General features: G+C 54.2%; 7 protein-coding genes across 7 annotated transcripts; 5 read left to right on the top strand and 2 right to left on the bottom strand.

Annotated features, from left to right (window-relative positions):
* Positions 1-488: 488 nt before the first annotated feature.
* CCMA1212_007838 (uncharacterized protein) lies at positions 489-1135 on the top strand (the record flags this gene model as incomplete). Its single annotated transcript, XM_073704999.1, has 3 exons — positions 489-665; positions 730-1041; positions 1106-1135. 3 exons carry the CDS (start codon positions 489-491, stop codon positions 1133-1135), a joined length of 519 nt encoding a protein of 172 aa, XP_073556656.1.
* A 1113-nt stretch (positions 1136-2248) lies between these two features.
* On the top strand, positions 2249-4309 carry CCMA1212_007837 (uncharacterized protein; the record flags this gene model as incomplete). Its single annotated transcript, XM_073704998.1, has 6 exons — positions 2249-2345; positions 2427-2625; positions 2666-2793; positions 2837-3040; positions 3109-3693; positions 3756-4309. 6 exons carry the CDS (start codon positions 2249-2251, stop codon positions 4307-4309), a joined length of 1767 nt encoding a protein of 588 aa, XP_073556403.1.
* A 387-nt stretch (positions 4310-4696) lies between these two features.
* CCMA1212_007836 (uncharacterized protein) lies at positions 4697-5941 on the bottom strand (the record flags this gene model as incomplete). Its single annotated transcript, XM_073704997.1, has 1 exon — positions 4697-5941. One exon carries the CDS (start codon positions 5939-5941, stop codon positions 4697-4699), a length of 1245 nt encoding a protein of 414 aa, XP_073556402.1.
* An 881-nt stretch (positions 5942-6822) lies between these two features.
* Positions 6823-7259, bottom strand: CCMA1212_007835 (Cell wall protein qid3; the record flags this gene model as incomplete). Its single annotated transcript, XM_073704996.1, has 3 exons — positions 6823-6864; positions 6928-7013; positions 7094-7259. 3 exons carry the CDS (start codon positions 7257-7259, stop codon positions 6823-6825), a joined length of 294 nt encoding a protein of 97 aa, XP_073556737.1.
* A 4734-nt stretch (positions 7260-11993) lies between these two features.
* Positions 11994-12692, top strand: CCMA1212_007834 (uncharacterized protein; the record flags this gene model as incomplete). Its single annotated transcript, XM_073704995.1, has 1 exon — positions 11994-12692. The coding sequence occupies one exon, from the start codon at positions 11994-11996 to the stop codon at positions 12690-12692; it is 699 nt and encodes a 232-aa protein (XP_073556655.1).
* A 1634-nt stretch (positions 12693-14326) lies between these two features.
* On the top strand, positions 14327-18134 carry CCMA1212_007833 (1-phosphatidylinositol 4,5-bisphosphate phosphodiesterase 1; the record flags this gene model as incomplete). The annotated part of the gene is made up of 3 exons (XM_073704994.1): positions 14327-15003; positions 15077-15727; positions 16187-18134. 3 exons carry the CDS (start codon positions 14327-14329, stop codon positions 18132-18134), a joined length of 3276 nt encoding a protein of 1091 aa, XP_073556487.1.
* Positions 18135-20695: 2561 nt separating this feature from the next.
* Positions 20696-22008, top strand: CCMA1212_007832 (OV-16 antigen; the record flags this gene model as incomplete). The annotated part of the gene is made up of 3 exons (XM_073704993.1): positions 20696-20914; positions 21157-21350; positions 21831-22008. The coding sequence occupies 3 exons, from the start codon at positions 20696-20698 to the stop codon at positions 22006-22008; spliced, it is 591 nt and encodes a 196-aa protein (XP_073556726.1).
* Positions 22009-25135: the final 3127 nt, after the last annotated feature.

Raw genomic sequence — 25135 nt, 5'->3', positions numbered from 1 at the left:
ACAGGAAGAATCTCGACGGCGCCATGGTAACCTGAGGTAAGGTGGTGCAAAAAGAGAAGTGGAGGGCACTGGAGGGGCTACAGTACTTGCGGGTACCTGGAGTCACCGAGCTGCAGCTGTGTTTGGCCGCCATGGCTGCACTCGTTTTACGCTAGCGGGGCCGTCAGCTCTTGTACCCGTGAGTACCGGCGTTCTGCTAGGCGGTCCGTCTCAAAAGCCGTGTCGTAATTCCCTCCAGCTGCAGAGAAATCCGGGCTTGGTGCCTGAGGCACTACCGCTCGAGGGCGATTGTCGTTACAACCTCAAACCGAACCAATCTGGAAGTCTGTCGAGGTCATCACGGAGAGCAATTCCGGAATACAGCAATTGGGCGCCGAAGCTACGGTCAATCCGCCCAAGGTAAGCGCGCCGAGTTCAATTTACCGTCACAAGAGAGTTGTCCTCGTCCAAAGCGAACCCCCCGACTGACCGTCCGCCGTCTCTTTCAGATGCTCCCGCAACGACTTGTGCGAGCTTCGGCTCTGCGCAACACCCTCGCCGCCAGCCGAAGGCTCCCCACGATCCAGCGACGAGGCTTCTTGCCATCCCAATTCTCCGATAAGAAAGTCATCGACGAGAAGTACCCCGAGTTCCCGCGACTCAGCGAAGCCCAGGATCCTGGCATGGTTCGTGATGCTCCCGTGTTGATCGGAAAGGTGCTGTGGGATCTAATGCAGACTTTTGCTGTAGAACGGAGGCTACATCAACCCGCCGAGAGTCAAGCGACAGTTCCGCGACCCGTATGCTACCTGGTGGGACCCTCAGGAGCGACGAAACTTTGGTGAGCCAGTTCACGAAGACAACGACGTGCTGGGCATCTTCTCCCCCTGGGAGTACACATGGACCACCACGGGGCCTGGTCTGATCATGGTTGCGACGTTCATTGCCGTTTTTCTGGGAGTCTCAGGCGTTGTCTACCTCAACTACCCTGACCGGGTTGCCTACCCCCGAGAGTTTGAGAATGGCCTGGAGCGGGAGCTGGGCGGCCCAGGAGCCGTAAGAGTAAGTAGCATCTAGTTTGATGAAGATGACTTTACCGTGAATCATGCTGATACTGGGGTTGTAGGCACGAATGGCTGGTGATGAGGACCCGTGAGGTTTTCTGTTAAGTTTGTACATAATCAAGAATAAAAGCTTTTTTCCAAGTTTGTGCTTCTTCCTCGGAGCAAAGATTGGCACAGCACGATCACTCAGGTGATAAAACAGGCTACCGATGCATTTCATTGCGTTTAGCATACAGATAACTGCTCTGGATCACGACCTGCGGCCTGACATGGGCAATGGCGCGCAAGTCTGTGGACATGTGGGCTGAATCATTACACCCACAGATCCTTCAAGCCATATGTTTCAGGACTGAAAAGACCTCTGCGTGTTGGATCGCTTTCTTTCGTAGCTGACTGTCCACGATGAACAACTTGGAACGCAATGCACCTCCTTTAAGTACTTGATCTGAAGTACCGTATGTTTAGGCTGATATCCGATGGGATGCCCCCAAATAGAAGGCTCGTCAACTTGATTATGAGACAATTCTTTCATCTACGTCAAGTCAGGGTCATTCCTTGCAAGGAACACGATCGATCCATCTCTCAGAAGCCGGCCCTCCTCCTGCTGAGGTCATTGCGCATTTACTCAACAGGTCCGTTTGCCCCTTGGCCGAGGCCTCCTCCATAGGTATCTACCTACTTCTCAGGGAGGCCGTCATCTTATCAGACGACCTCCGCGTGGCGGCAATACTCTTTTTTGCCAAATGATCCCTTCCTTTTGAGCTTTTTCCCTCTGACTGTCTTTTCAGTTTCTGCTCGCTTCTTCGGCAGCCAGAACGATCGGTGTAGGAAGCAGCCAAGAAGCGAGCTCCCAGGAGAATAAGCGAGTCCATACTCCATCAAAACTCGCCTGTGCAGCTGCCAATACCGAGGCCACTCGCTCTTTGCCAAATCAACTTCAAGACGGCCCTACAGATATACCGATAGCGTTGCCCTGGCACCTGAGCAACGCTCGCCTACCTTATATCTCGAGGCATGACTGTATCCAACTCTGCAGTTTGGATTTCTCACCTGCTCAGAGCCAACCTTGGAGTATCAGAGGGCACATCTGGACCCCTCAGCACCGCTCTTTGACGCGTCTTCTTCGCACTCGATTGGTTTCCCATCTTTTCTTTTTCTATACCTCTTCTTAGCCTCCTGGTTGCGTTGTCGAACTCGTGCTCACGATGCGGTTCGAAGACTGGGATGTCTTGCTCTTCCCTCGGGACTGCAAAGTCCCCGTCAAAGAGTTCAAAGTGGCCTGCCACGTTATACACGATGCCGGTATGTGCCCTCTTGGATCCTGCTGTGCGCTCAGGTTCACGGCCGTCATCCTTGCTGTGTCGCGTGGCTAACGGGGCGAAGAAATCACCAGCCCTCGCGGTTCTTTCGGACTGCCCACGGTCTGCTGCTTCATTCCAAGCTTGCCTGCTGGGACTCCCTTCCAAGTCTCGATCCATTCCTGGTCTTCGCCCACAGTCAGCCAGTTTACCAGATGCTATAGCAAGTATGGCGACGATGCCAACTTCGAGGCGCGCGTCTTCATTGACGGACAGTTGGTTGCGTAAGTCTTCCATGCTGGCTCTGTTGCAACTGCTGCACAGTGATTATGCCCTTGACTGCATCTTTTGCATGCTAACAAGCTTCTCTTTCAGCTCTGCGCGTCTCGATCGAGAAAAAGACTGGCCGCACATTATCATTCACAGTTTCGGTAGGGGAAACCACGCCGGCGGTAGGCATGGCCTTGATGCTCATATGCTGATCAACTGCCATAGGTGTCTCGAAGAACGGAGACCTCGAGCCTCTGAAATTCCCAGGTTTTCGTCAAGAGCTTCTTCGACAAAATCACTGGCATCCCGCCGACAACTTCGGCCGCATCAAGGTTGTCATCAGTGAAGGCTTCCCGCGCGACTCTCTCTCGTTGCCCATGGAGCGGGTCAAGAATGTTGTCGCATTCTCCTTTCAACATGCGCCTCTTGGTACGCCGATTCCGCCCCGTCTCCAACCCAATGCATAGCAGTGAATTGACGTGAACATTCGTTGCCAGAAATCCTGGAGAACTCCTGCATCGCGTGGCCAAATCCTAGCATGTGGCGACGGATTCCAGCCCCTGCCACGAGGGCGGTTCAAGCTTACCCATCCGACGATACCGACTCACATGCCCATTCCCCGAGGAGGAAATACACTCGAGTGAACGCAAACCCTCCTTTGTCGTCGACTGAGAATCTCCACAGCACAGTGAACAGTCGAAGCGTCCGGCCGAGTCAGAGTACGTCTAGCTACCAAAGCGGCAACACTCGCGCTGCTTCTGGAAGCACCAGCACCGGCACTTTGGAGACGATCAATGACTCCAATGTGTACTTTGAGTGGCTGAATGGCATGGGCACCGGGATGACTGATTCATTTCAGCTCGTCGAACACGATCTATTTGCACCTGGTCAGCACGGAAGCCGGCTTCCCAGTGGCGGTGTGCCACCGTTCATGCCGTTAGGTAACGGTATGGGACCATACCTGGACCAAAGTCTGGGACTGCAGAGCTTTCGAAACGAAGTTGGCCGTGAACAATTTGAGTGTTTGAGGTCTACCGCCCAAGTCTCTGATGTCGAAGCTGTTTACTGCCAGGAGACGCAAGGTATGGATGGAGAGGCGAGGCTTGTTGATCACCATGGACCCTAACCTTGGTTACGTACCTAGATGTTTTCTTGCCTCGGCTGTCTCAGGGCAACATGTTCACGATGGATACTCCGACTTCATTGGCTCACTCGCTACTTAATCAACCGATGCCAGCCAGCCTTTTGGGCAACAGTGCTCATATTGCAAACCCTGAGGCAAGGCCACACCAGGCAGACGACCTTCATCAGGCACCGCCGGATCCATCTCCTTCAAATGCATCTGCGCCGTCCATCTCTCTCAAAATTCACGGTGGAGCGAGAAAGACCGCTCGTCGGCCACACAAAGCGCACAGCATCAGCGCGCAAGCAGGGTCAACCAGCTCCGGATACATATCGTCTCTTCCAGACGCCAACCAGCATCTACCTTCGGTCGAAGACTATGTCACTGCTTTGGAAGCGCGTTTAGTTGAAGACGCGGCACCGCCCCCCACCGACAAGGGAACAAAGAGAAGCCACGATTCTGCATCTGGTCCCGGCAGCGCTGTGATGAGCGACGAAGACCAAAGGCGACGACCGAGCCCCAGAGCTCACATTACAGCTCTACTTGCGCAGAGCCCAACATTCAATAGTCAATAATGAGCCTTGCGGCACATATCCTTATTCTTTCCCACTGTATTCTTGCGGTGGCTGAGCCTCCGGGGGGTAATGAAAAGCATGCATTTCATCGAGGTGCTTGCGAAGGTACCTGCTAAACCGGTTCTTGACCAGCCAATAATGTACGCTAACAGACGTTTCATTTTGCTTTGTATGTCACGGATGCCTACAAACTTAGAGAATAATGAGAAGGATACATCATCTTCGCATGTTTACCTATCACACTAACAAAGGATATCAGGGGGGGGGGGGCGCAAGATCGAAAAGAAATCAACGGCAAGTTCTCATAGCTATCAAAACATGAACGCCTCTAAAATCACCCACTCTACTCTACACTGAACATTTCCAAAAGCAACACCTCACCCTATCCTATTTCCTTTCCGGGACCAGAAACCCATCATCGTCAAGGAATCGAATCGGCTCATCGTCTTCGAACCGGGCCAACTGCTGCCTCCAAAAGGGAACCTGGTGATTCAAGTCAAGAACCTTCAGAAGCCGTTCCCACTGGGAGGCATCGTTCCTCTCCAACTCCTTGAGCAGATCCGTAGCCACTTGGCGGAAAGCCGCGACATCTCGCGTGGCAAGCTCGACAATCTTGCAACCAATCTCGGCCCAGCACTTGACAAAATCGATGTCGAAGCTCATTGGCGGGTACCTGAACTCGAGCGTGGACGGCGTTCCTTCAAGGCTGTCGGGCGCCCCGCGAGAAGGCTCCGAGGCGGAATCGCCATTCCTCTCGCGGGTACACAGAACCAGGCTGGCCTTTTGGCCTTCGTACGAGAAGAAGCCCTTCGAGAGCCTCCATATGCTGTCTGTTAGCCAGATCTCGTTCAGGGCAAGGTGCAGTCTGTTGGGCTCGTTGTTGTTCCACTCAGCTGGCTTCTGCTTCGACAAGTCGGGCACGTGCTGGCGCAGCTCGGGACTCGCGATGGCGTCTGTGACCTCGTCGTGGACCCTGTCTGCGCAGCATATGAATTCGGACTTTGTGGAGATGGGGATGAACCAGTAGCGCCTCTCAGCACGCTCGGGGGAGGCAAACTTCTTGAGCAGGGGCAGTTCGAGGAGCATGACGAGGGTGGCGGCCTTCTTGGCGATGTTGAGCGTCATGCCGCTCTTGACACCTACATGGACGTGAAGGCCGCACTCGGTGTGTGCCGAGATGGTGAGGCCCGAGCTACGGATGGCGCCGAGGATCTGTCTCGTCTGGGGGAGGCCGGCGCTGAGTTCTGCGTGGGAGAGGATGGGGGAGGTGATTTCGTAGCCGTGGGCGAGCCTGGCGCCGTCGTCGTCGGTGGGCACGTTGAGATGTTCCCTCTTGACGAAGTAGTACAAGTCTTCGATGGGGCCGCTGGGTCTGCGGATGGGCGTGGCCGGGTTCACGACGCGGACGTGGGGGAGGCGGTGCTCGGCTGGGGCGTCGTCGCAGATGATGCAGGAGGCGGACGGGCGATGGATGCAGTGGGCGGCGATGGGCAGGTTGGGGGCCTGTTGGGCGATGGTTAGTGCGAGGTCGCGGAGTTTGTGGGCTTCGAGGGCGAGACCGGGTTCTTCGCCGGGCTGGAGGTGGACGATGAGTTCGAGTTCCCAGCCGAGGGTGATTTCTTGGCTGGACATTTTGTGAATGGGAGGGGGTTGGTGAGGTTTTGGGGGGTGGAAGGGGTGCTGGGACGGTGTAAGTGGTGTCGAGAATGTGAGTGTGAGGGTTGTTGGTGATGGTGATCGGGATTCTGGGTTTTGAAGGTGACATGATGGGATTAGATATAATCGAAGCCTTCTCGCATGTTTGAGTGTTGTTGTTGTACGACGTGGAGTCGAGTGCTGTGCGGGTTCGCGATGGTTTTGAACGTGGTGTTGAGGGTTACTGGAGTTCAGGGGGATATGGAAACATGTCGGTTACGTTCATACATCAAGTATGTCGAGCCACCGTTTGAACAGATTATTCTAATTGGGCGACGAAAAGGGAAGCGCCTCTGGCTTGCTCGTGATACAGATACTCTGTCACAGAGGGGATGGGGGGTCAAGGTCCATTTTTGCTGCTTGGAACATGGACTACATTATTGAGCGCTTCAGAGTTGAACATATCAACATATCAAACAGCAGGACGCATCAGACAGCAAACATAAAAGACAGCAGACCTATCAGACAGCAGACCTCTCAGACAGCAAACCTATCAGACAGCAAACCTGTTAAACAGCAAACCTGTGAGACAGCAAATCTATTAAACAGTAAACCTACTAAAGCTAAGCGGGCGACAATCACTTGAGTACTAGTCACATATCGCAGCTACACAGAGGATAACCAGATCAGATCATGAATGTCGTTGACTTCTCCAATGATTGTACGTATGGCCTATCTCAGTGGGACATCGCATACATCCAAAAGTCCACATGTGTGTCCAAGCTCTTGGCTTCCAATATTCCCAACTTCCAGTGCATGATAAAGATATCCAAACAATCACTAGTAAACTTCCATCTCTCTGATGACTACAGTCTCATCTAGATCCCAACAGGCGTCTCACAGATCAAGGCTTGGCCGGCCTGTCCAGAACAGTGAGCATCACATCAAGAGAATTGTCAAATAACATACGCAGAGTAACTCACAACAGGAATGGCACAGCAGCGAGCACGCTGTCCCCCAGCAGCACACACGGCCTGAAAGGCCTGGGCATCAGCCACAGGGCTAGAAGCTACAATCCCAAATAGTCAGTACTGTACGATTCAAGCATAGTTGACAGCTGCAGCTGGACTTTTGGATGGATGGACATACGATTCTGGCAGTCTAGGTCCGCGAGGCCGAGCACGTCGGTGGAACAGCACTGGGGGTTGGAGTCGAGGCCGCCGGGGCAGAGGGGGCTTCTGGGGAGCTTCATGTTGGGTTGAGGTGCGGCGAGGATGCCGGTGATGAAGAGGGTGATGACAGCGAAGGACTTCATTTTGAACGGGGTGGGTGGAAGTTGGCAGGTAGCGATTGTGAAAAGCGAATGTGTTTAGAGGAATGTGATCTTTGGGTTGTTGGTTCTGTGAGCTGCTTTGTGATGTCGAGGCACTTTTGGAGATGAGGTTGAACCGGATATTTATATTCAATTCATGTCTATGACACGCAACAGTCGTGTCTATACGCATGAAAGAAGCCAGCAGGTTCTGTTGTGACGGTGTTGGAGTCCCTATTGGCTGCACATCGGTTTCACCTCTGAGATAGTCAACTGGTCTCTTCCATCGTCAGGAAGTCTTTCGCATGAAGTTGTAACATCATCTCTCAATCATCAGGCAGGGATGTGTGCAGAGAGTCCGGACAAGGACAGGGAGTATGTCGATATGGTTGGCAGAGAGGAGCGACGATCTGGACGCCGGTAGCTTTTCCTGCTGAGATAGCAAAGTAACCGTTGTGTTCAGTTTGATGCCACTGATTTGATCGTCTTCAGCAGTGGTTTATTTATAGACTATGTTCAATTGGATTTTGTTTCGTTGCCACTTGGAGCTGACGTTTCCGACGAGCCGCCCTGAGACAAAGAATGTTCAGTGTTCTAGGTAATTGAACCAGATGCTGTACAAGTGTCAACCAAACCATTTCCTGTGCCATTTACAGGTCCGAATAAAGCATTTTTTGAACATAGCTCTACGGACGTGTAGATTGATCGTTCTCTTTGGGGTTGGACTTACAGGACGGTCGTCATTTAGGCCGTGATCTTCGTGGCGAATTGCCTTGAGCATGCCGACGGCCCGAAGACAGGGGCGCAAGGGGTCAAAACAGGGAACTTGATTTTTTTTTTTTTTTTTTTTTTTTTTTTTTTTGTAAATTTTTTTTTTTTTTTTTTTTTTTTTTTTTTTTTTTTTTTTTTTTGTAAATCGCCTATCGTTAATCCAGTCATACATATTTTGATCTCAGTGACATTCGCATGTTGATTGCGTTGTTACGATTGACTATCATCTTCATGTTGAAGCTGCGATACTTCTGTACTGTTACCAGCAAGCCTGTTCAACGACTGGGAAAGCTCGTCTTTCTGCAACTGATAGTTTCGCGATTGAACCTCATAGAATGATTTTTGGTCATCTATGCTTTGAACTGCCACATATAGGCAAAAGCAGCTTTGACACAGCTGTTCCAGCATGCGATCGGTGGAACATCATCATCTCCCGTCTTGCCCGTTCACGACCGCCGCTCTTCTCTCCAGGTCGCACTCCGCCACATGAATCCTACCACATGCAGGTACGAGAGGCAATTAGCTGATCTTGTGGCTTAGCAATTCGCACTCGCCTCTCGAGCATCATGGAGAAGTGTGGCTGTTAACGTTTGCACTTTTTGACTTGATATCCCTAACTGGTTGCCCAATGTTCTCTTCCCGTAGGAGTGACAGGAGACAGCCATGACAACCCGGATGAGTGACAACAAAGAGACATTTTACCTCGGACTTCAATGTGCTTAGAAAGATGACCGTTCATTGTCCATACAGAAGTCGTCAACAGCCCTCTGTGGAAGAATTGCGTCCGAACAGCTCGTATCCTCCGGCACATCGGCTTTTTGCAGGGTAGATCCGTCAGGCACGATGACATCTTGCAAACAAGCTACCAAAGCCAATCGATTTGGCATCACCTTATGCAAGCTTCTACTATAACTTTCTTTCGCATCTCCGAGCCAGTAGGATGATTTTTTTTCTTACCCTGCAATTCTTCTTCGGGCATGTGGCTTGTTCTGTTGGAGGCAACTTTGTGTGGCGCAACATGTAGCAGAATTCAGGATTGAAGAAAAGGGGAAAATGAAGTGATTGGACGAGTTGGCCGGTTTGGCGCGAGTACGCATAAATTGATCGACGCAGAGGACGTAATTCTGATTCCTTTACTTGTAATTCGCAAAAGCGGCGGTAGTCTGTTTCAATTAAACATTTCAGCCATCATGGCAGTCTGTTGATGCAGCTCTCCAAGCGCAGGAAACGGCCAATCGATGACTGTTGAAGGTCATCGTGACTGTACCCCAACCTCATCTTGCTCATCTAACCAAGAATCCCTCGCATCATCAAAGTTGACCAACTTTACTCGCTAGTATGGACGAGGTATATTGATGAAAAGCATGGAACTATGCCAATCAGCCATTTGCCACCGATCTTCTAGATCATCGCCCAGGGGCAGCACGGGGATGTTTCTATATATAGTCGACATAGTCTAAACCGACTTGTCCAAAGTGATGAGTTTCCTAAAAGCAAGTGGCATACCCAAGATAGTATCTCAAGCCCTCAGAGTCTATAACATTCCGTACGTATTGCCCTTCTCTGGCAACAACAGGACGCATGGGAATAAAGACGACACTAGAATGGCGAGCCCCTGCCCAAGTAAACGATAGCTTGAGTAAATCGAATGCACTCGGGGTTTACTCGTGGCAAAGCTCCCGTCAAGCACTCTTGATTTATTACATACATTCGTTCCTCTCTCGGCCCACTGCTTCAAAATGGATCTCGCCACGACGGGCAGATGGATTCGTCAGTAGGTAGAACTTCCTACTGCAACAACAACTTGCTTCAAGCCATTGAGGATGCCAGTGAGCCATTGCTTGCATCAAAGACGGTTGCCCAACCACGGGAGTCAATGTACACATCAGAATCTCGGCCTTGAGCCTGAGACGCTGTGATTCCGCCACCGTTTCGTCTCTTTCAGGCCCAGGCACATGGCTCTTCTGCCACAAGACTGCCCAAGATCTTGCAAAGGCCATGTCAAATGACGACGTCGTCATCGTCTCGGTTAGTCACACGAAGTTGCTCTAGCCCGCAGAACATCCACAACCCCTTTCTCTTTTTAGTCTTCAATAACTGTTTGCCCACTCGGCACCAACAGGCCAAGGACAACTTACCCCGTTGGTACGGGGTAAGCAGACTCTTATACTTTCTGCCTCGTACCTCAGAGTCGAAATTCGGTCAGACGTTTTCGCAGTCCGAGATCGCTATCCCACATCCATAACTGGGCTTGGATTTGAAATCCTACTCCAGCCCACCTCAGCACTCCGTATCCAACAGCCCTTGCTTGTTCCTGCAATTGTGGCTATCATGATCTTGGATAATATTGAGTTCAGGTCACATGCTGCTTTCACAAGGAATAGCGGTGCCGACTCGCCACGTTTGTTGAAGCCGAGATCTCGCCCTCCTTTGCGGCGGTGGCTTTATTGTGCCTGAATAGCGCGACATTCCAGGCTTCAGCCGGACCTATACGACCCCAGAGCTAGAATACAAGATCTTGGTGTTCAAACGGCTGATAGTCTCTGAATATGATTCTCGTCCATGGTTCGGCTCTTTCAGTAGCCGTAGATCTGTTCCGCCCCTTGCCTCTGTCGCCACGTCGGCCTGGCTTTGTGGTCTTGACTGGAATCAGCGTGGCTTTTTTGGGTGTGCTTTGAACCAAATTGGAATTCTCGGCCAACTCCATTTACGCAACACACACACACACACGACACACACATATAGGCAATTCGATATCTTAGCGATATCATGCTGCGAGGAAATTGGGACGCCGGGGAACACGTTGTGCTTCGCAGGTCCATGATCCTGTGATTCTTTGCCTCATCCTCTGGAGCCGTGCCTGCTCCCGCCACTACGAGATAAACTGCACGAAACGCAATCCCTTGGCTGACAAATCCGAAATACAAGGCAATGATAAAAGATAATACGATGAAATACATATTCAGTTAGTCAATTGCTCTGCAGTTCCCAGGAAGCAGTCAATTCACATGCAATCGATGTATGCATGTACAACAGGAGCGTATAAGCGGAGAAGCTCGTAGCCAATTGGCTCTCGCCACCAGCGAATTACCCGATTCGGGTGTCAATAAGCCGGGGCCTTGAATAATCACCATTGATTGATCTTGGATCTTGGCGCAGTCTTCACCAACAAACATGCAACAACTTGTCGCCACAATGTTGTTGCCGCCTGTAAGCCTTGCCTGGGTTTGCTTCAGAGAGCTTGAGAGCTTTCAGTGCCGTTGTTCGGGATTTTTCGTCTCAAGTTGTGGCTGTTGTTGGTTTGAGTTACACTCTGGACGTATCGGCATCTGCCTGATCGCTGCGCTGTCCCTCGTGATGATCCTGCGGCAAGGCACCTGCAGATGAAGAATTCCAGAGACTTGATGGCATTTGTCAATCCTCGAGTGCAATAACCGCCAAAATGTTAAGAATAGTAGCGAGTTTACCTCCCAGTCCAGCCTCGCCCTCTGTAAAGAACACCAAGCATGTCCGCCCGCTCGCCAATAGCCCTCGGCTTGCTCCAGTCAACAACGCCCCCTTTCCACCAACATCCCTCCTCAACGTCCAGCTGAACAGCACTAGACTCAACGGCCAGTCCGTGTGTTATGTACCGCGAGAGGGAAAACGTGGTAAAAAAAGAATGAACGCCGTTATCCAAGGTGTCAAACTCCGCGGTCTGGAAGGGCTTATTGACCAACACCCCGTCAATAACACTGCTCAATAGCAGACGAAGTGGACTTTGGCCTCACTTTCCGTGCAGCTCTATTGATCTGAGCTTCCATCGCGATTATGGAGTTGAGGCAAACGTCTTTTATCCGGAGACCAGAGCTCGACTGAACATAAAGTTCTCCCTCCTTCTCGTCTCGTTTCATCCTTCTTCTTCTCCCATCCCCATCCGCCTTCACATCTCGTCTCGATAACCACACAAGCCCACAAAGCTTCACGATGAAGTTCCTCGCCGCCGTCACCGTGTTCGCCTCCGCGGCCCTCGCGGCCCCCAACCCCGAGCCCTGGTGCTACCGCATCGGCGAGCCCTGCTGGAAGCTCAAGCGCACGGCCGAGGCCTTCAACCACGCCGTCCGCTCGCACGACCTGGCCACCCGCGCCCAGGGCGAGGCCATCCCCGACGACGTCGCCCTGTCGGCCATCCAGGGCCTGGACCAGCTCAAGGCGCTGATCCTTGTCTCTACCGAGGACCCCAGCTCGCTGCTGCCGCCCAACGGCACCGAGCCCGAGAGCAAGCGCGACGTCGAGGTCGAGGAGGACAAGCGCTGGTGCTACCGCATAGGCGAGCCCTGCTGGAAGGCCAAGCGCGAGGCCGAGGCCGGGGCCGAGGTCGAGGAGGAGAAGCGCTGGTGCTACCGCATTGGTGAGCCCTGCTGGAAGGCCAAGCGCACCGACGAGGTCGAGGAGGAGAAGCGCTGGTGCTACCGTATTGGTGAGCCCTGCTGGAAGGCCAAGCGCGTCGCCGAGGCCGTCCTGAGCGCCACCATTGAGGGCGACGAGAAGCGCAGCGTCGAGGCCGAGGGCAGCGCCGACGAGAAGCGATGGTGCTACCGCATCGGCCAGCCTTGCTGGAAGGCCAAGCGCGATCTCGAGACTGTCCAGGACGTGGCTCGCAGCGTCATCGAGTCCATGCAGTGAAATAGTTGTAAGTGTTTTTCGCACTTTGCTGAAACGTCTGACGCTGGGCGCGGTTGCTGATATTAGGTCCTTCCAGAACCTCGACTCAACTAGTGAGGACATCAACATGAATCATGCATGCTTTTCTTCACTTCTCTCTCTCTCTGGTGTCCAATACGACGCCACGTATATATAAAGAAACGGCGGGATTCGGTCCTCGCAAGGCTTGCTAGAATTCCGTTATTATTGGGTACACACCTATCGCCTGAGTCGGTGGTCGACTAGGCCGGCATGAGATTACACGATGGTTATGGATTTTGATGTATTATATGAGTAGTGGTTCAAAGACGAAAAACCGAACGGTATATTACTTTCTTTGAGAAAAGGGGTCCGCTTGGTGAACATTTGTGGTGACTGAACCGTGACACTTGTGCGACGGAACGTGAGTTGGCAGGACATGGCTGTGTGCTGCCCGTTGAAGAGTTTTCAACGACGTGCAGGTTACTATGCATTGGCCGTTGACGACTTGCTCAGCGATGCTCACAAGCTTGTCTCTTTTCAACATGCCGCTTAAAGAGGGCAAAGAGTCAAGGGCTGAGCCGAGGAGACATGACGAGCAGCGAACGATGAGTCGGCACGTTAACAGGTCGACAGGCAACTCTCGCCAGCAATCTCCCGTCACTCTACGCAAAGCATCAGCTTTCATTCTACAGCATTCAACCAAGGACTGTATCCCCAAAACATCACCAGACACAATTGGCATGTACGTTCAATCATTGCGGTCCTCTCCATTTTTGTAGAGGGAGCACCGCACCCAAGATTGCTCGCTTTCTTCTCCGTTTCGTTCCTCAGGTCCCCGGCAGTCGTGAGCTCGCGCCTCGTGCCAGGTTACTTTTTACAGTAGGTTTTGAGAAACCCGAACGTGATTTTTGCGTTGTTCATGAAGAAGAAAAGAAGAAAGAAGAGGAAAAACAAAAATTAAAGTCGAAAATTTTCTAAAATAGGCAGCGGGTCGTTGAGAGTGGGGTCCGAGTTGGCGGCCTGGGATCTGAGGCGGGAATTTTTGCGTCTTGGTGCTCCGTAGTCCTTTTTGCGCACGGGCGGCTTTTTTGCAGGGAGAGAGGTGACCTTGACAAGGAGGTTCGCTGTTGGTGCCCAATTTTGCGCGAGTTGCCTCAAATATCGCGAAAAGTCTCAACCGCTCAGATGTCCGATTCACACGAGACAACAAGGCTAACCCACAAGAAGCATCTGAATATTCTTCAAGAGTCGCCAGCGAAATAGCCGCATGAGAAATAAAGGCGAACAAAAACCCCTGCCATCCAGCTGAACCGCCAACAAAACATGTGACGACAAATCACACGCGAATCGCATGAACCGCACTGCGCATGATGCAGGGGAGCCTAATGCCTGTTTTTACTCGTGGCATGCTCGTGGCGTTGCGTCCGGACGAACCTGAACGAGGTCTCGGATGGACTCGACTGCCTCTTTGTTCTTTTTTTTTTCTCCGAAAGATCATAGGCTGTTGTGGTTCTTCGGTTCCATGGTTTGTGTCACTTCTCTTGTCCCAGCTGGCTAGATCTTCACACACGAGCCTATATACCGCCCTACATCAAATGTAAATCATCAGCAAGAGAGACCGTTACATTGAAACGATGCCAAACGCCCTCGTCAGCTGGTTCAGGCGCCGACGCGTCGCGAGGAGCAATAGAAAGCGAGCGTCATCGGCATCATCGTTCATGCTGCCGCCGCTGCTCATGATGAAAGATCCCGCCATCCCGCCTCACCCACGGCTGCCCTCCCGGCGCAGAGGCCGCCTCACGCCCAGCGCGTCCCACGAGAGCCTCGTCTCAGCCACCGTGGCCGCCACCGCAGACAGCCCCTTCTTCACCAGGCTACCGCTGGAGATTCGGCGCAAGATCCTGGTCGAGGCGTTTGGCGCGCAGACGGTCCACATGGACCTCATCTACGACCATCCGGTGCAGCAGCAGCAGCAGCCCTTCCACGGCTGGTCGTCTTCGTCCGAGTGCGGGAGGCGGCGAGACGCGAGGCGGGCGCATGGCAACCTCAGCGTCAGGCTCAGCACGGGCGTGTGCGACGCCAGGAACCTCCGGCTGGACGACTCGCGGCCCAAGGAATGGACGTGGCGGAGCTCCGTCTGCCACCGGAATCCACCGGGCCAGTGCCGTCCCGGCGAGGAGGTCCAGCCGGCCGAGGACTTCTGCCGGTTCGGCCAGTCGCCGTGGCACCTCACGTGTCGCCACTGGCCGGGCGAGTTCCCGGCAAAGTGTCTCATAGGAGCCATGGGGTGGCTCTGCAGCTGTCGCCAAGCGTGAGTTTCTAATCTCTCACTTCTCACTTACACCGCGTCATCTCATCCCTTGCTTATATCGTGGTGTTGATAGGTATATCGAAGGCATCGACGTCCTGTACGCCACCAACACGTTCCACACAGCCAGCAAGGAAATGATCCTCAGCCTCTCGTCCATCCTCCTCCCCCAGCGCCTCGCCAGCATCGCATCGGTGGAGCTCCTGTGGGACTTTGCGCCGTTCCCCAGCATCCACCCGGAGGTGGTCAAGCCGCCGCTGTCGGACATGGCCAGCTTCCGCCTCTTCCTCGACGCCGTCCCGGCCACCTTCCCCGCCGCCCGGAAGCTGCACATCTCGCTGCAGGGGCGGCTGTACCCGACCCGGACCGTCAACGGGCTGACGCGCTGGGACAGCAGCGTCGACCGCACCGACGAGATCCTGCGGCCCGTGGACGAGTTCGTGGCGAGGCTGGGGCCGCACGTCACGGACTTTTCGCTGGGCATCCCGAGCTCCCTGTATCAGGACCAGAGGGACAAGGCGCTCAAGAACGGCGACCCCGTGGAGCAGGCTCACCGGGGGCGGCACGAGCGGCACTGGCGGCCGTTGGAGGGCGGCGGCGATGGCGAGAGGACGGGCTACTGGGTGTGGTTGGGGCAGAAGGACTTGAGGATGCCGTACATGTGTACGATGGGGGAGGGGGGGCTCATGCAGGACTTTATTGGGGAGGACAACTGGGTGCTCTATAGGTTTAGGCCCAACTGACGCTGGCTTTTTCCCTTTGTTTGTTGTAGAGTCGGATTATACCATTTCACTTACACGCGTAGCTGTTGTTGTACTTTGCAGATAGATTGACTCCCTTTTGCTTTGGGGCTACCCTACGGCTAACATTCTATTTTTTCAAACTCGCAGTTGTAGGGCAAGGGTTTGTATGCCAAGGTCGTCTCTTGTCTCTTTACTCACGGCAATATGACAGGACCGATGCACGCAATGAGCAGTCCATGACTATGAGGCGCTGCTGACTTGGCATGTTGCTGGTCTGATGATGAGAGTGGCTATGCTATGGCCGTTTGTTTACCCCGCCATTGCGCTCAACACCGTCTCAAACAAACATCAAGCTCAGTGACTCAACCCGCAAGCTTCATGTTACAACTCTCATCTCACATCTAATTTACATGTCGAGCTCTTCACGTCTACTAAAGCTGTAGTCTCCAGCCCGCTGAACCAGTTCTTGTGCTGAGATTCAAGACTTACCCCAGCTCATCATCGTCGCGCGACCACAACACATCTAAACTCACCCTCACCTCGAGCCACGCAAAGCAAGTCAAAAGAATGGCCGACCGCCTCACATCCCGCCTCGCCGGCCTCAACCCCTTCAAGCCCGCCCCCGACGACGACGACGACGACAAGGGCGACCTCATTGCCCCCGAACCGGGCCACCTCACCCGCAAGTCCGACCACGGCAAGGCCCAGCTCCGCGTCAGCCACGCCCTGCGCTCCTTTCTCGCCCACCAGCGCATCCTCTCCGAGCGCGACGCCGGCCTCGACCAGGATTCCCCGGACTCTTCCCCGGCGCTGCGGGCCCTGCTCGGCCGGCGCAGCTTCGAGGCCCCCGCGCCGCTCCTCGACCCGACGCACCCGCTGCCCGAGTACTTTGTCAGCTCCAGCCACAACACGTACCTGCTGGCGCACCAGCTGTACGGCAAGTCGTCGGCGTCGGCGTACGAGACGGCGCTGACGACGGGGTCGCGCTGCATCGAGATTGACGCCTGGGACGACCCGGAGTGCGAGGACGAGCCCAAGGTGACGCACGGCTACACGCTGGTGTCGCACGTTCCGTTCCGGGCCGTGTGCGAGACGATCCGCGACGTCTTTGACCGCGAGCAGCAGCAGCAGGCCGGAGATGCTTCCTCTGCCTCTGCCTCTGCCTCTGCCGTCGCAGCCTCGCCCATCCTGCTGTCGCTCGAGAACCACTGCGGGCCGCACGGGCAGCGCCGGCTGGTGCAAATCATGAGGGACGTCTTTGGTCACCGCCTCATAAGCGAGCCCGTCCGCTCAAAGGGCACGCGCGAGCAGCAGGGGAGCGGTGAGCATGTGACGCTGGCCGATCTGGGCTCCAGGATCGCCGTCATTGTCGAGTTCCATCTGCCTGACGAAGCATCAACATCATCGTCATCATCATCATCATCATCATCCTCTGACGATGACGACGATGAGGAAGAGCAGCGCCAGGCCCGCCGCGCCTACAAGGCCAGCAGGAAGCAGGCGGCGGCGTCATCGTCCTCCACCGCCATCGTGCCAGAGCTAGCCCAGCTGGGCGTCTACGCGCAGTCGGTGAAACCCAAGGACAACTCGTGGTTCGACCCGGGCCAGCTGGTCGGCGGCCCGCATCACCACCTCATCAACGTGTCCGAGTCCGGCCTGGCCGCCCACCTGCCGCAGCACGCCGTCGCCATCGCCCGCCACAACGCCCGCCACCTCATGCGCGTCTTCCCCAAGGGCACGCGCATCTCGTCGTCCAACCTGCGGCCCGTCCGCTTCTGGGGCGTCGGCGCCCAGATCTGCGCCCTCAACTGGCAGACGTTTGGCACCAGCAACCAGCTCAACGACGCCCTCTTCAGCGGCTCGCCCGGCTACGTCCTCAAGCCCGCAGCCCTGCGCGCCGGCGGCAGCGGCTCCCTCGCCACGGGTCGCAGGAGGAGGCTGCGCGTCCACGTCGCCGGCGCCACGGACGTGCCGCTGCACGACGCCGACAGGGAGCGCGACTCCATCAAGCCCTACCTGACGTGTACGCTCTACAGCCCGCTCGCCGACGCCGCCAACAGCAACGGCGAGGGAGAGGGCGAGCCCGCCAAGCGCAAGACGGCGCCCTACCGGCACCACAAGCTGGGCTTCTTGCACCGCGGCGAGAACCCGCACGCCACGGACCCCGTCTGGGACGAGACGCTCGAGTGGGAGTACGAGGACAATGAGCTGGTGTTTCTGCGCATGCTCATCAAGAGCGACGACAGCTTCGCCAGGAACCCAAAGTTTGCCGCCGCCGCGGTCAGGCTGGCGTATGCGGAGCCGGGGTGGACGTTTTTGCGCATGATGGATCTCAAGGGCAAGGAGACGGATTGTACGCTGCTGGTCAAGTTTGACTTTGAGGATCTGTGAACAATGACACTGATGATGTCTGTTGTGTGAAGAGATGGATATGTATATGATGTACCTACGACCAAAGAGTGCTTGGGATTACTCTGTGTAGCAAAAGAAGTGGAAGGCCAGACGAGTCAACGTCTGACCTGTCTCGTTCGAAGACGACTTTCATAGCCCGTAGACCTCGTCTTTCATCCGTACTGTCATGAGTCCTAGGCGAGAACTCTCGTCTCGTATCTCACAGACCAGCAATAGACAAGTGACCAGTCTCATCATCGTCAGAACATCCAACTCTCACAAACACACACCCCCATCATGACAACTCATGGAAATGATATGAAGTAGGTGGGGGGGAGAGAGACCAGGATTCCCCGGATCGATTCTCTCGATATTACATAGCTCAACCAATTGGGGACGGCTCAATGAGCAAATAGGGGGGACCGGCATTTGTCCCGGAGCTAGCTGTTGGGAGACGGATTCAGCCGCGGATGATGTTGGATGGCCCCAACGACGTTGTCTGGGTGTGTACATGAGCTGTTAAGCTGTTGGGAAGATTGACGCCGTTGGTGCAGATGCGAACATGTGCTTATGTGCTGAACACTGCGTAAGAATCTCGGAGTCTCGTGCTAGTAGATGTTCTGTTAAAGAAGTTTCACTCTTGCCACAGAGTGAAGCAAGTCGTGGCAGATACGTACATGTAGTCGTCATGCCCGAGCACGGCTTGTTACCTTCTATGCTAAGGTACTTACCAGTTTGGCTCTCAGTCTCTTCACATGCACGGTGTGTTTGCAAATACACAAGTCCGTACTTGTAGCCTTCCGTCGAGAAGACAGTGCCGATTGGAAAACGGATGTTTGCATGTAAATTGACGCAAAAGCTCCGTAGAGCATCTGATATCACCGTGGAGGATGTAAACATGGGTAAAGCTCCAGATGGGAACAGCACAGTCACCGGATGAGTTTACGTTCTTTCATCAAAGAGGCCGTCCAACAACAACAACAACAACAACAAGCCCGGTGAATAGCTCCACGTAGAGTAAGATACTCTACCAGAATTTTGCCAATCGACATCCGTATGATGAAGATGTCATGTAGATACAACTCTACCAACTCCATGGACAAACTACTTCTGACATGCATGCAAGCCCATGTCCACGCCAACAGCCAGCACTGGCCACCGGTGCCTTGGTCGAGATATCAGATGATGCTGCGCTTGCCATTCACATAGAAAGCCTTCCGCAGTCGAGCAGAAAGCCAGTGCCTGCCCTCAAGGGGAAACGAATGATGGATATGCCAAAGGCCCGACTGTATGAATAAAAAAAAAAAAAAAAAAAAAAAAAAAAAAAAAAAAAAAACCCTTCGTAAGCTCAACAGCAAAGTATTTTTGGCAAATGGACACACAAAAACTGGCAGCAGATGGTCTCCGTACCTCTTCCACAGTCGACTTGTTTATGGTACTTGGACAACATGAATGAACATGAAGTTGACTTGACGCTCTCGACGTGAACCTACAATCCATGGGGCTCCTGGAAGAGAGCCCTCTCAGACGTCCGCGTCTCCATCTCGCCAGAGCCCGTTCGCCGCATAAAGAAGATACCACCGCATCGCAATATATTTACCCAGGCGGAAACATTAATCCCCCCCGACGACAGGGAAAAAGGGACCAAAGGTCAGCCACGGCGGCAGCAAAGCCAAGGTACCCCTCGCGGCCGTCCATTGCTTCCTTCTGATGACGAGGTTGAATTGGAGACATGCCGTCGTCGTCGGCCTGAAGAGGTTCCTTGACGTTGGGTTGGTTTCGTAATCCGGGTCTGGGTGGATGAGAAAGGAAAAAGTTCATGTTATGGGGCCCGGTATGATGGGCGGTGTTGAAGCTATCCTTACCTTGGGTTCAGGAAAATGGTTGACACGTCTTTGCGACGTATATAGTAGGCCATGGTATGTAGCCTTGACAAGGCAAACAACAAGCTTCGCCGTTGCTACTTTATATGAAAGCCATCACGTATATATAGCCCGGTTGGCGTCGTTAGAGAATTGAGCCAATTAGGTAGAGTCCCCTCGTCCCATTGACCTGTGATCCGATGTCAGTCATCTTGCTTCGCTCGACAACCAGACCCCATTAGTTCAACCCAGCAGTTTTCCATCGCGCACACAAACCATCACATCCGATTTCAGCGAACCTACTATTAACAATATCTCTTCCAAACGCATCATTACCACTGCAATAAACCCCATTAGCAATCCATTAGCTCCCGTATGCTGCGCGTCTTTCTTAGTCGTCCGCCAATTATTCCACCAGTCAGATATCGCCAAGCTTTATAACCTTCAAACACCTCAATTGACATACGCGGGGGGAGCCAAGCCAAGCCAACCATAAAGTCATTCGTCGCCTCAAAACCTCGACGACTTTTCAATCAGCAGCATCGCGGCCTCTTGTTCCTCCTCTAACCACAACCTTCTTCTTGCGTCATTCTTCCCGCTTCCCTGTTTCCCCCCAAACTGTTAGTTGCCTGGAATAACAACATCACACAGCTCTCCTATCGCCAACCACCACCATCATCAGCAACCACCCCGTCAGCCATGCCAGACACCAACACCCTCGACGCCCTCGCCTCGGCCCTCTCAACCTCCCTCTCCTCAGCCTCCCTCGTCCCCGGCCCCGCGGAACCTCTCATCCCCCCGACCTTCAAGCCCACCACCCGCCTCTCCATCTCCTTTGACGGCAAAGACGTCGAGCTCGGCAACCTCTTTCGCGTCAACGAGGTCAAGCTCGCTCCATTCGTCTCTTTTGCAGCCGAGGTCAGTCCAGTTCACTAACGATATCCAACGAGCGTCTTTCGCGTATCGCAGCTCTGTGATATAGCTCGAGCTGCTTTACATATCAGCGCCCATCATTCATCAAATCCGTGATGCTGCGAGTACATCAGCTCATGATATCAAGCTCATGAATCTATCAAATCCATGATAAAACGCAAGAAAAAAAAATAGTTCCAGCAAGAGTTCTTCCTAACGCCTTCTTATATATATAAAACGTAAAACAGCTTAACGCCCCAGAAGACGCATCGTACATGCTCCTCCTCGTCGATCCCGACGCACCCACGCCAGACGACCCCAAGTTCGCCTTCTGGCGGCACTGGGTCCTCCCCGGCCTCAAGCCATTGGCCGGCGCGCACGGCGTCGTCGCCCAGACGAAGCCCGTCCTGACTGAATATCTCGCCCCAGGCCCCAAAGACGAGTAAGTTCTCTCTTTATTTACTCGGTACATATTGCAACCTCCTCCTCCTCCTCCCTCCAAAACGTTCCCCTTCTACATACCTGGTTCATGAGCACTTCTCTTTGGTCAATGGGTCGCGGCGGCGAGCCCACATCCACACCCCTCTCTCTCCCTGCGATTGTCCTGCCTACTTGTATCAACGGAATATGTGGTGTGCGCTTCTGCCCCCATTTGCTCCGTTCTCCGTGAGGGGTTGCGGTGCAGTTATGTAGGGGAAGTGGATTTGTCTCTTGGAACGTTTGCCCCTATCATGTGGTATCCGGCTCTCTCTGCCCTTAGCCGAGAAGTACTAAAAACGATGCGGCTTCCACATCCATTACCCCCTACAGCTTCTTGGAGATATCTTCCCCTACACCTTTGACTTTTCCCCTCCAAAATGAACATGGTACGCACAGGTTTACTAAGCGAGATATGTATGTGGAAAAGGTCTCAACCGCACAGATACCTCTTCCTGCTCTTCCGTGAGCCCCATGGCCTGGCATTGACAAAGGAGGACGTGGGAGGCGAGGAATTCGTGCAGAGACGCTCCTTCGACCCCGTCAAGTTCGTCGAGAAGCATCAGCTGCAGCTGGTTGGCCTAAACTGGATGAAGGGCGCCGGGGACGGCTGGAAAGAGTAAAATGGAAACAGGCAGCGGCGCCATCTTTTCTTCTTCTTCTGTTCCTTACTCGTCCTCCCTGTCTCTCCCTGAATCTCTCTGCTTCCCCATGCCTATTCTGCCAGATAAGGCCCGCAGAATATGCGGCTCTGAGCCACAGTGACTGGCACGCGGCCCTACAGCCCTCGCGCCGAACCCCCTTGGTTGGCTCATGGTAACCCTTTTTTTCCACGGTGACTGGACACGGACAGAACTGGGACAAGTGTGACTGTTATCGCCTTGCATGCTTCCCCCATCCATCACAGCCCTGTAGGCCAATCGCGGATAGCGGAGGTGCGGGTATATATGCAAGCAGCCTCTTGAGAAGTGCTCCGGCGGCCAAGAGGGGGTGGCGGCCTCTCGTTGAGAGTCGACGACAGCTTTGCGTTGCGCGATGGATTTAGATGGCCCGTAGCACAACCTCAAACGTAGCCTATCCCAGACGAATACTAGCAAACAGCCAGCAAAGAGCGAGCGGGATGGCTCCAGGAAGTGGCTGAGATGCGGACGGAGTCTGGACCACTTTGTCAGCCAATTCTCGATTTTCAGCTTGGTGTTTTGCTCCAAGGCAGATGAGGGCCGGCCCGGCACGCCATCCACTTTGCCACGGGAGGCTGGTTGGCCAATATCATCCGGCAACACCTGTTGCTGCTACTTCGTAAGCTTGGCAAAAGAATGCGAGCTATGTTGAAGACGTGATGATGACTTCTCTGAGTGCAGTGGGTAGTCCCAACAGCGACACGTCTCAGTCATGGTATCCATGATCTCAGTCGAGCCAACTTCAGTCGTCATCGACAAGATCAAGGCGACTTAGTAAGTCCCCGGCAGAAGCAAAGCGATACCCAAGCTGCTGCCCGAGACACTGAAACAATACCGCTGCAAGTGGTTCCGCAGCATAAATGGGCCACTGTCACGAGGACCTGCAAAGAGGATACTGTGCTTGTGCGACTCTACCTGTCTGTGTATCATGATGGGGAAGGCTAGGGTTTGATAGGCGGAACGACGACTAGGGCCGTGGTTTCGGCGAGGATCAATGACGACCCAAATCACGACGCGCAGCTCATGGTCTGGCTTGGCAGCCTGGGAGTTGATGAGAAGAGGTGGGTGGGAGGTGCCGATCAGCAGAGGCCGCGAGGACCGGGACGGCCTTGTTGGTGGTACGAGAGTGCGTGATTGGACACAAAGGAGACGTAGTGGTTCGCATAATTTTGTCGATCCATAGAGAGAGCTGGTGGGCGACCGTCGTCGAATGTAGGACTCGATCGTGACTGCGGCTTTGCTCAGGAGAACTCTCGGCTAGTTTGCAACAGAACGTCCAGCGACAGGGTTGGCGACGGAAAGCGAAAGTGAGCCACGGAAGCATCACGAACATGCAAGTCATGACTGAAAGACTCACGACACCACTGTGCCAGTGGAGAGAGGCATCAAAGAGCCCATCTCGTTGTGTGCTTGGCGGCTAGGCAGGCAGGCAGGCGACGTTGAGTGAGGCATAATCGAAGGCAGCGTCAGGCATCAAACGGCTGCGGATTTTGTTCCCCCGTGATTCTCAAAAAAGTAAAGGCACAGAAGAAAAAGAAAGGAAATTTAACACCCCCCCGGTGCGAAGCTTGAGCTATGCTTCTGAGAAGATGTCCAGGGGGTGCTGATGTGCTCACAACCCCGTAGTTGTGTGAGGCGTTATCGTGCTGCGTGGATGCAACTCCTTTGCGACTGACGCTGGTTGCCGTGCCGAGGCGAAATCTACCTCTGCCATGGCATCCAGGCACGTTAGCTCTTAGAGGTGAGGCGGACACGATCCAGACGGGGCGAGCAGCTGAATCTCTTGACATCTCATGGGCATGGCATGGCATGGCATGGCACGGCAAGGCAAGGCAAGGCAAGGCACCTCACGATTGTCGGATGCAACTCCTTCCTGGGCTGACGGAGCGCTTGTGACGCCGGCAGCATGTGCGACGGACCCGAAGCACACTGTGTACAGGCAGGGAGTCAAGCTCACGTCGTGGGCGAGGGGCTTGCGAGTCACGCAGCCTTTGGCGCTCGAGGAAGCGGTTGAGGCGGGAATGGTGGAGTGGCCGCTTTGACGCATTTCTGTTGGACGAGGGGCGGGCGATCCATGACATCAGGCGGGGCCGACGTCAAGCTCAATTTCTCATTTTCTGGGAGATTGCCTGTCCGGGCAAGACTCGTTTTCCGAGGAGCGCTGGATGAGGCACCAGGCCGATACGGACAAGGGTCGCGGAGGGGCCAGAGGCGCCTCAGGGCTTCGCTGCTCCGACTCCATCAGAGGCCACGATGGAGGGATCCATATCGTCCTTTCAGACCCCCTCGCTTTCCCATCAAACCATCAATGCCCGTCCTGACAAGCGTCCCCGCCCGGCCCCCCTCGAGCCCCTTCTTTCTTCATCACAGAAGCAGCGCGGCATGGATCGATGGACCAGCATCGCCGGCTGCGACGCCGCGGTTGCCCGGTGTCCGCCGTCGCCCATGGCGTCGTGCAGAAGCGGAGGGTCAGCGAAAATTTGCCAGCTCGTCACGACGGAATCCTCGCTCCAGGCGTGTCTTTACCCCGTGGGAGCTAAACAAGGTGAGGGAGTCGAGACGATGCAGTCAGTCCCTTTCGTCGCTTGTGCGGCTACCCGCCATCGACCCTTGGGCGGCAGATTAGTCAGGACTCGGTCAGAGGAGACAGACACAAATGACGTCGGGGAGCTCGAGGTAGAAACAGAATAGACGTAGCCTCTGGTAGATGGGCGAGTTTGCTTGCTGTACGGCACTGCTCCTCATCTTACCTTGCATAGGTAGGTATCACAACTGACGAGGGTGAACGTTGCTGGCGAGCAGCTTCGCGCTTGTACCGGTACTCGCACGCTTGGCGCTGATCGCTGCGAAGGCCGCCCTTGTAATGGATGCAGTCCAGCGGTCTTTTGCTCTTCTATACAGAATGTACACGTACCAGCGTAGGCTCACCTTGTGCATGACAAAGAAGAGACCCCTCGAGACAGAATCACACGTCGCTGCCGAGAGGGGATGGGTGGGAGAGGTAAGGTAGGGGAAAAAATCGGAGTGGTGGAGACGCACAGACTCAAGTGCTGACCCAAGTGCAAGTACA

Source organism: Trichoderma ghanense (assembly GCF_004382785.1).
Source record: "Trichoderma ghanense strain CCMA-1212 chromosome Unknown scaffold_10, whole genome shotgun sequence".
NCBI classification, from domain to species: domain Eukaryota; kingdom Fungi; phylum Ascomycota; class Sordariomycetes; order Hypocreales; family Hypocreaceae; genus Trichoderma; species Trichoderma ghanense.
Note: the sequence above shows the minus strand (reverse complement) of the source record. Positions and strands in the feature narration are given on the sequence as shown.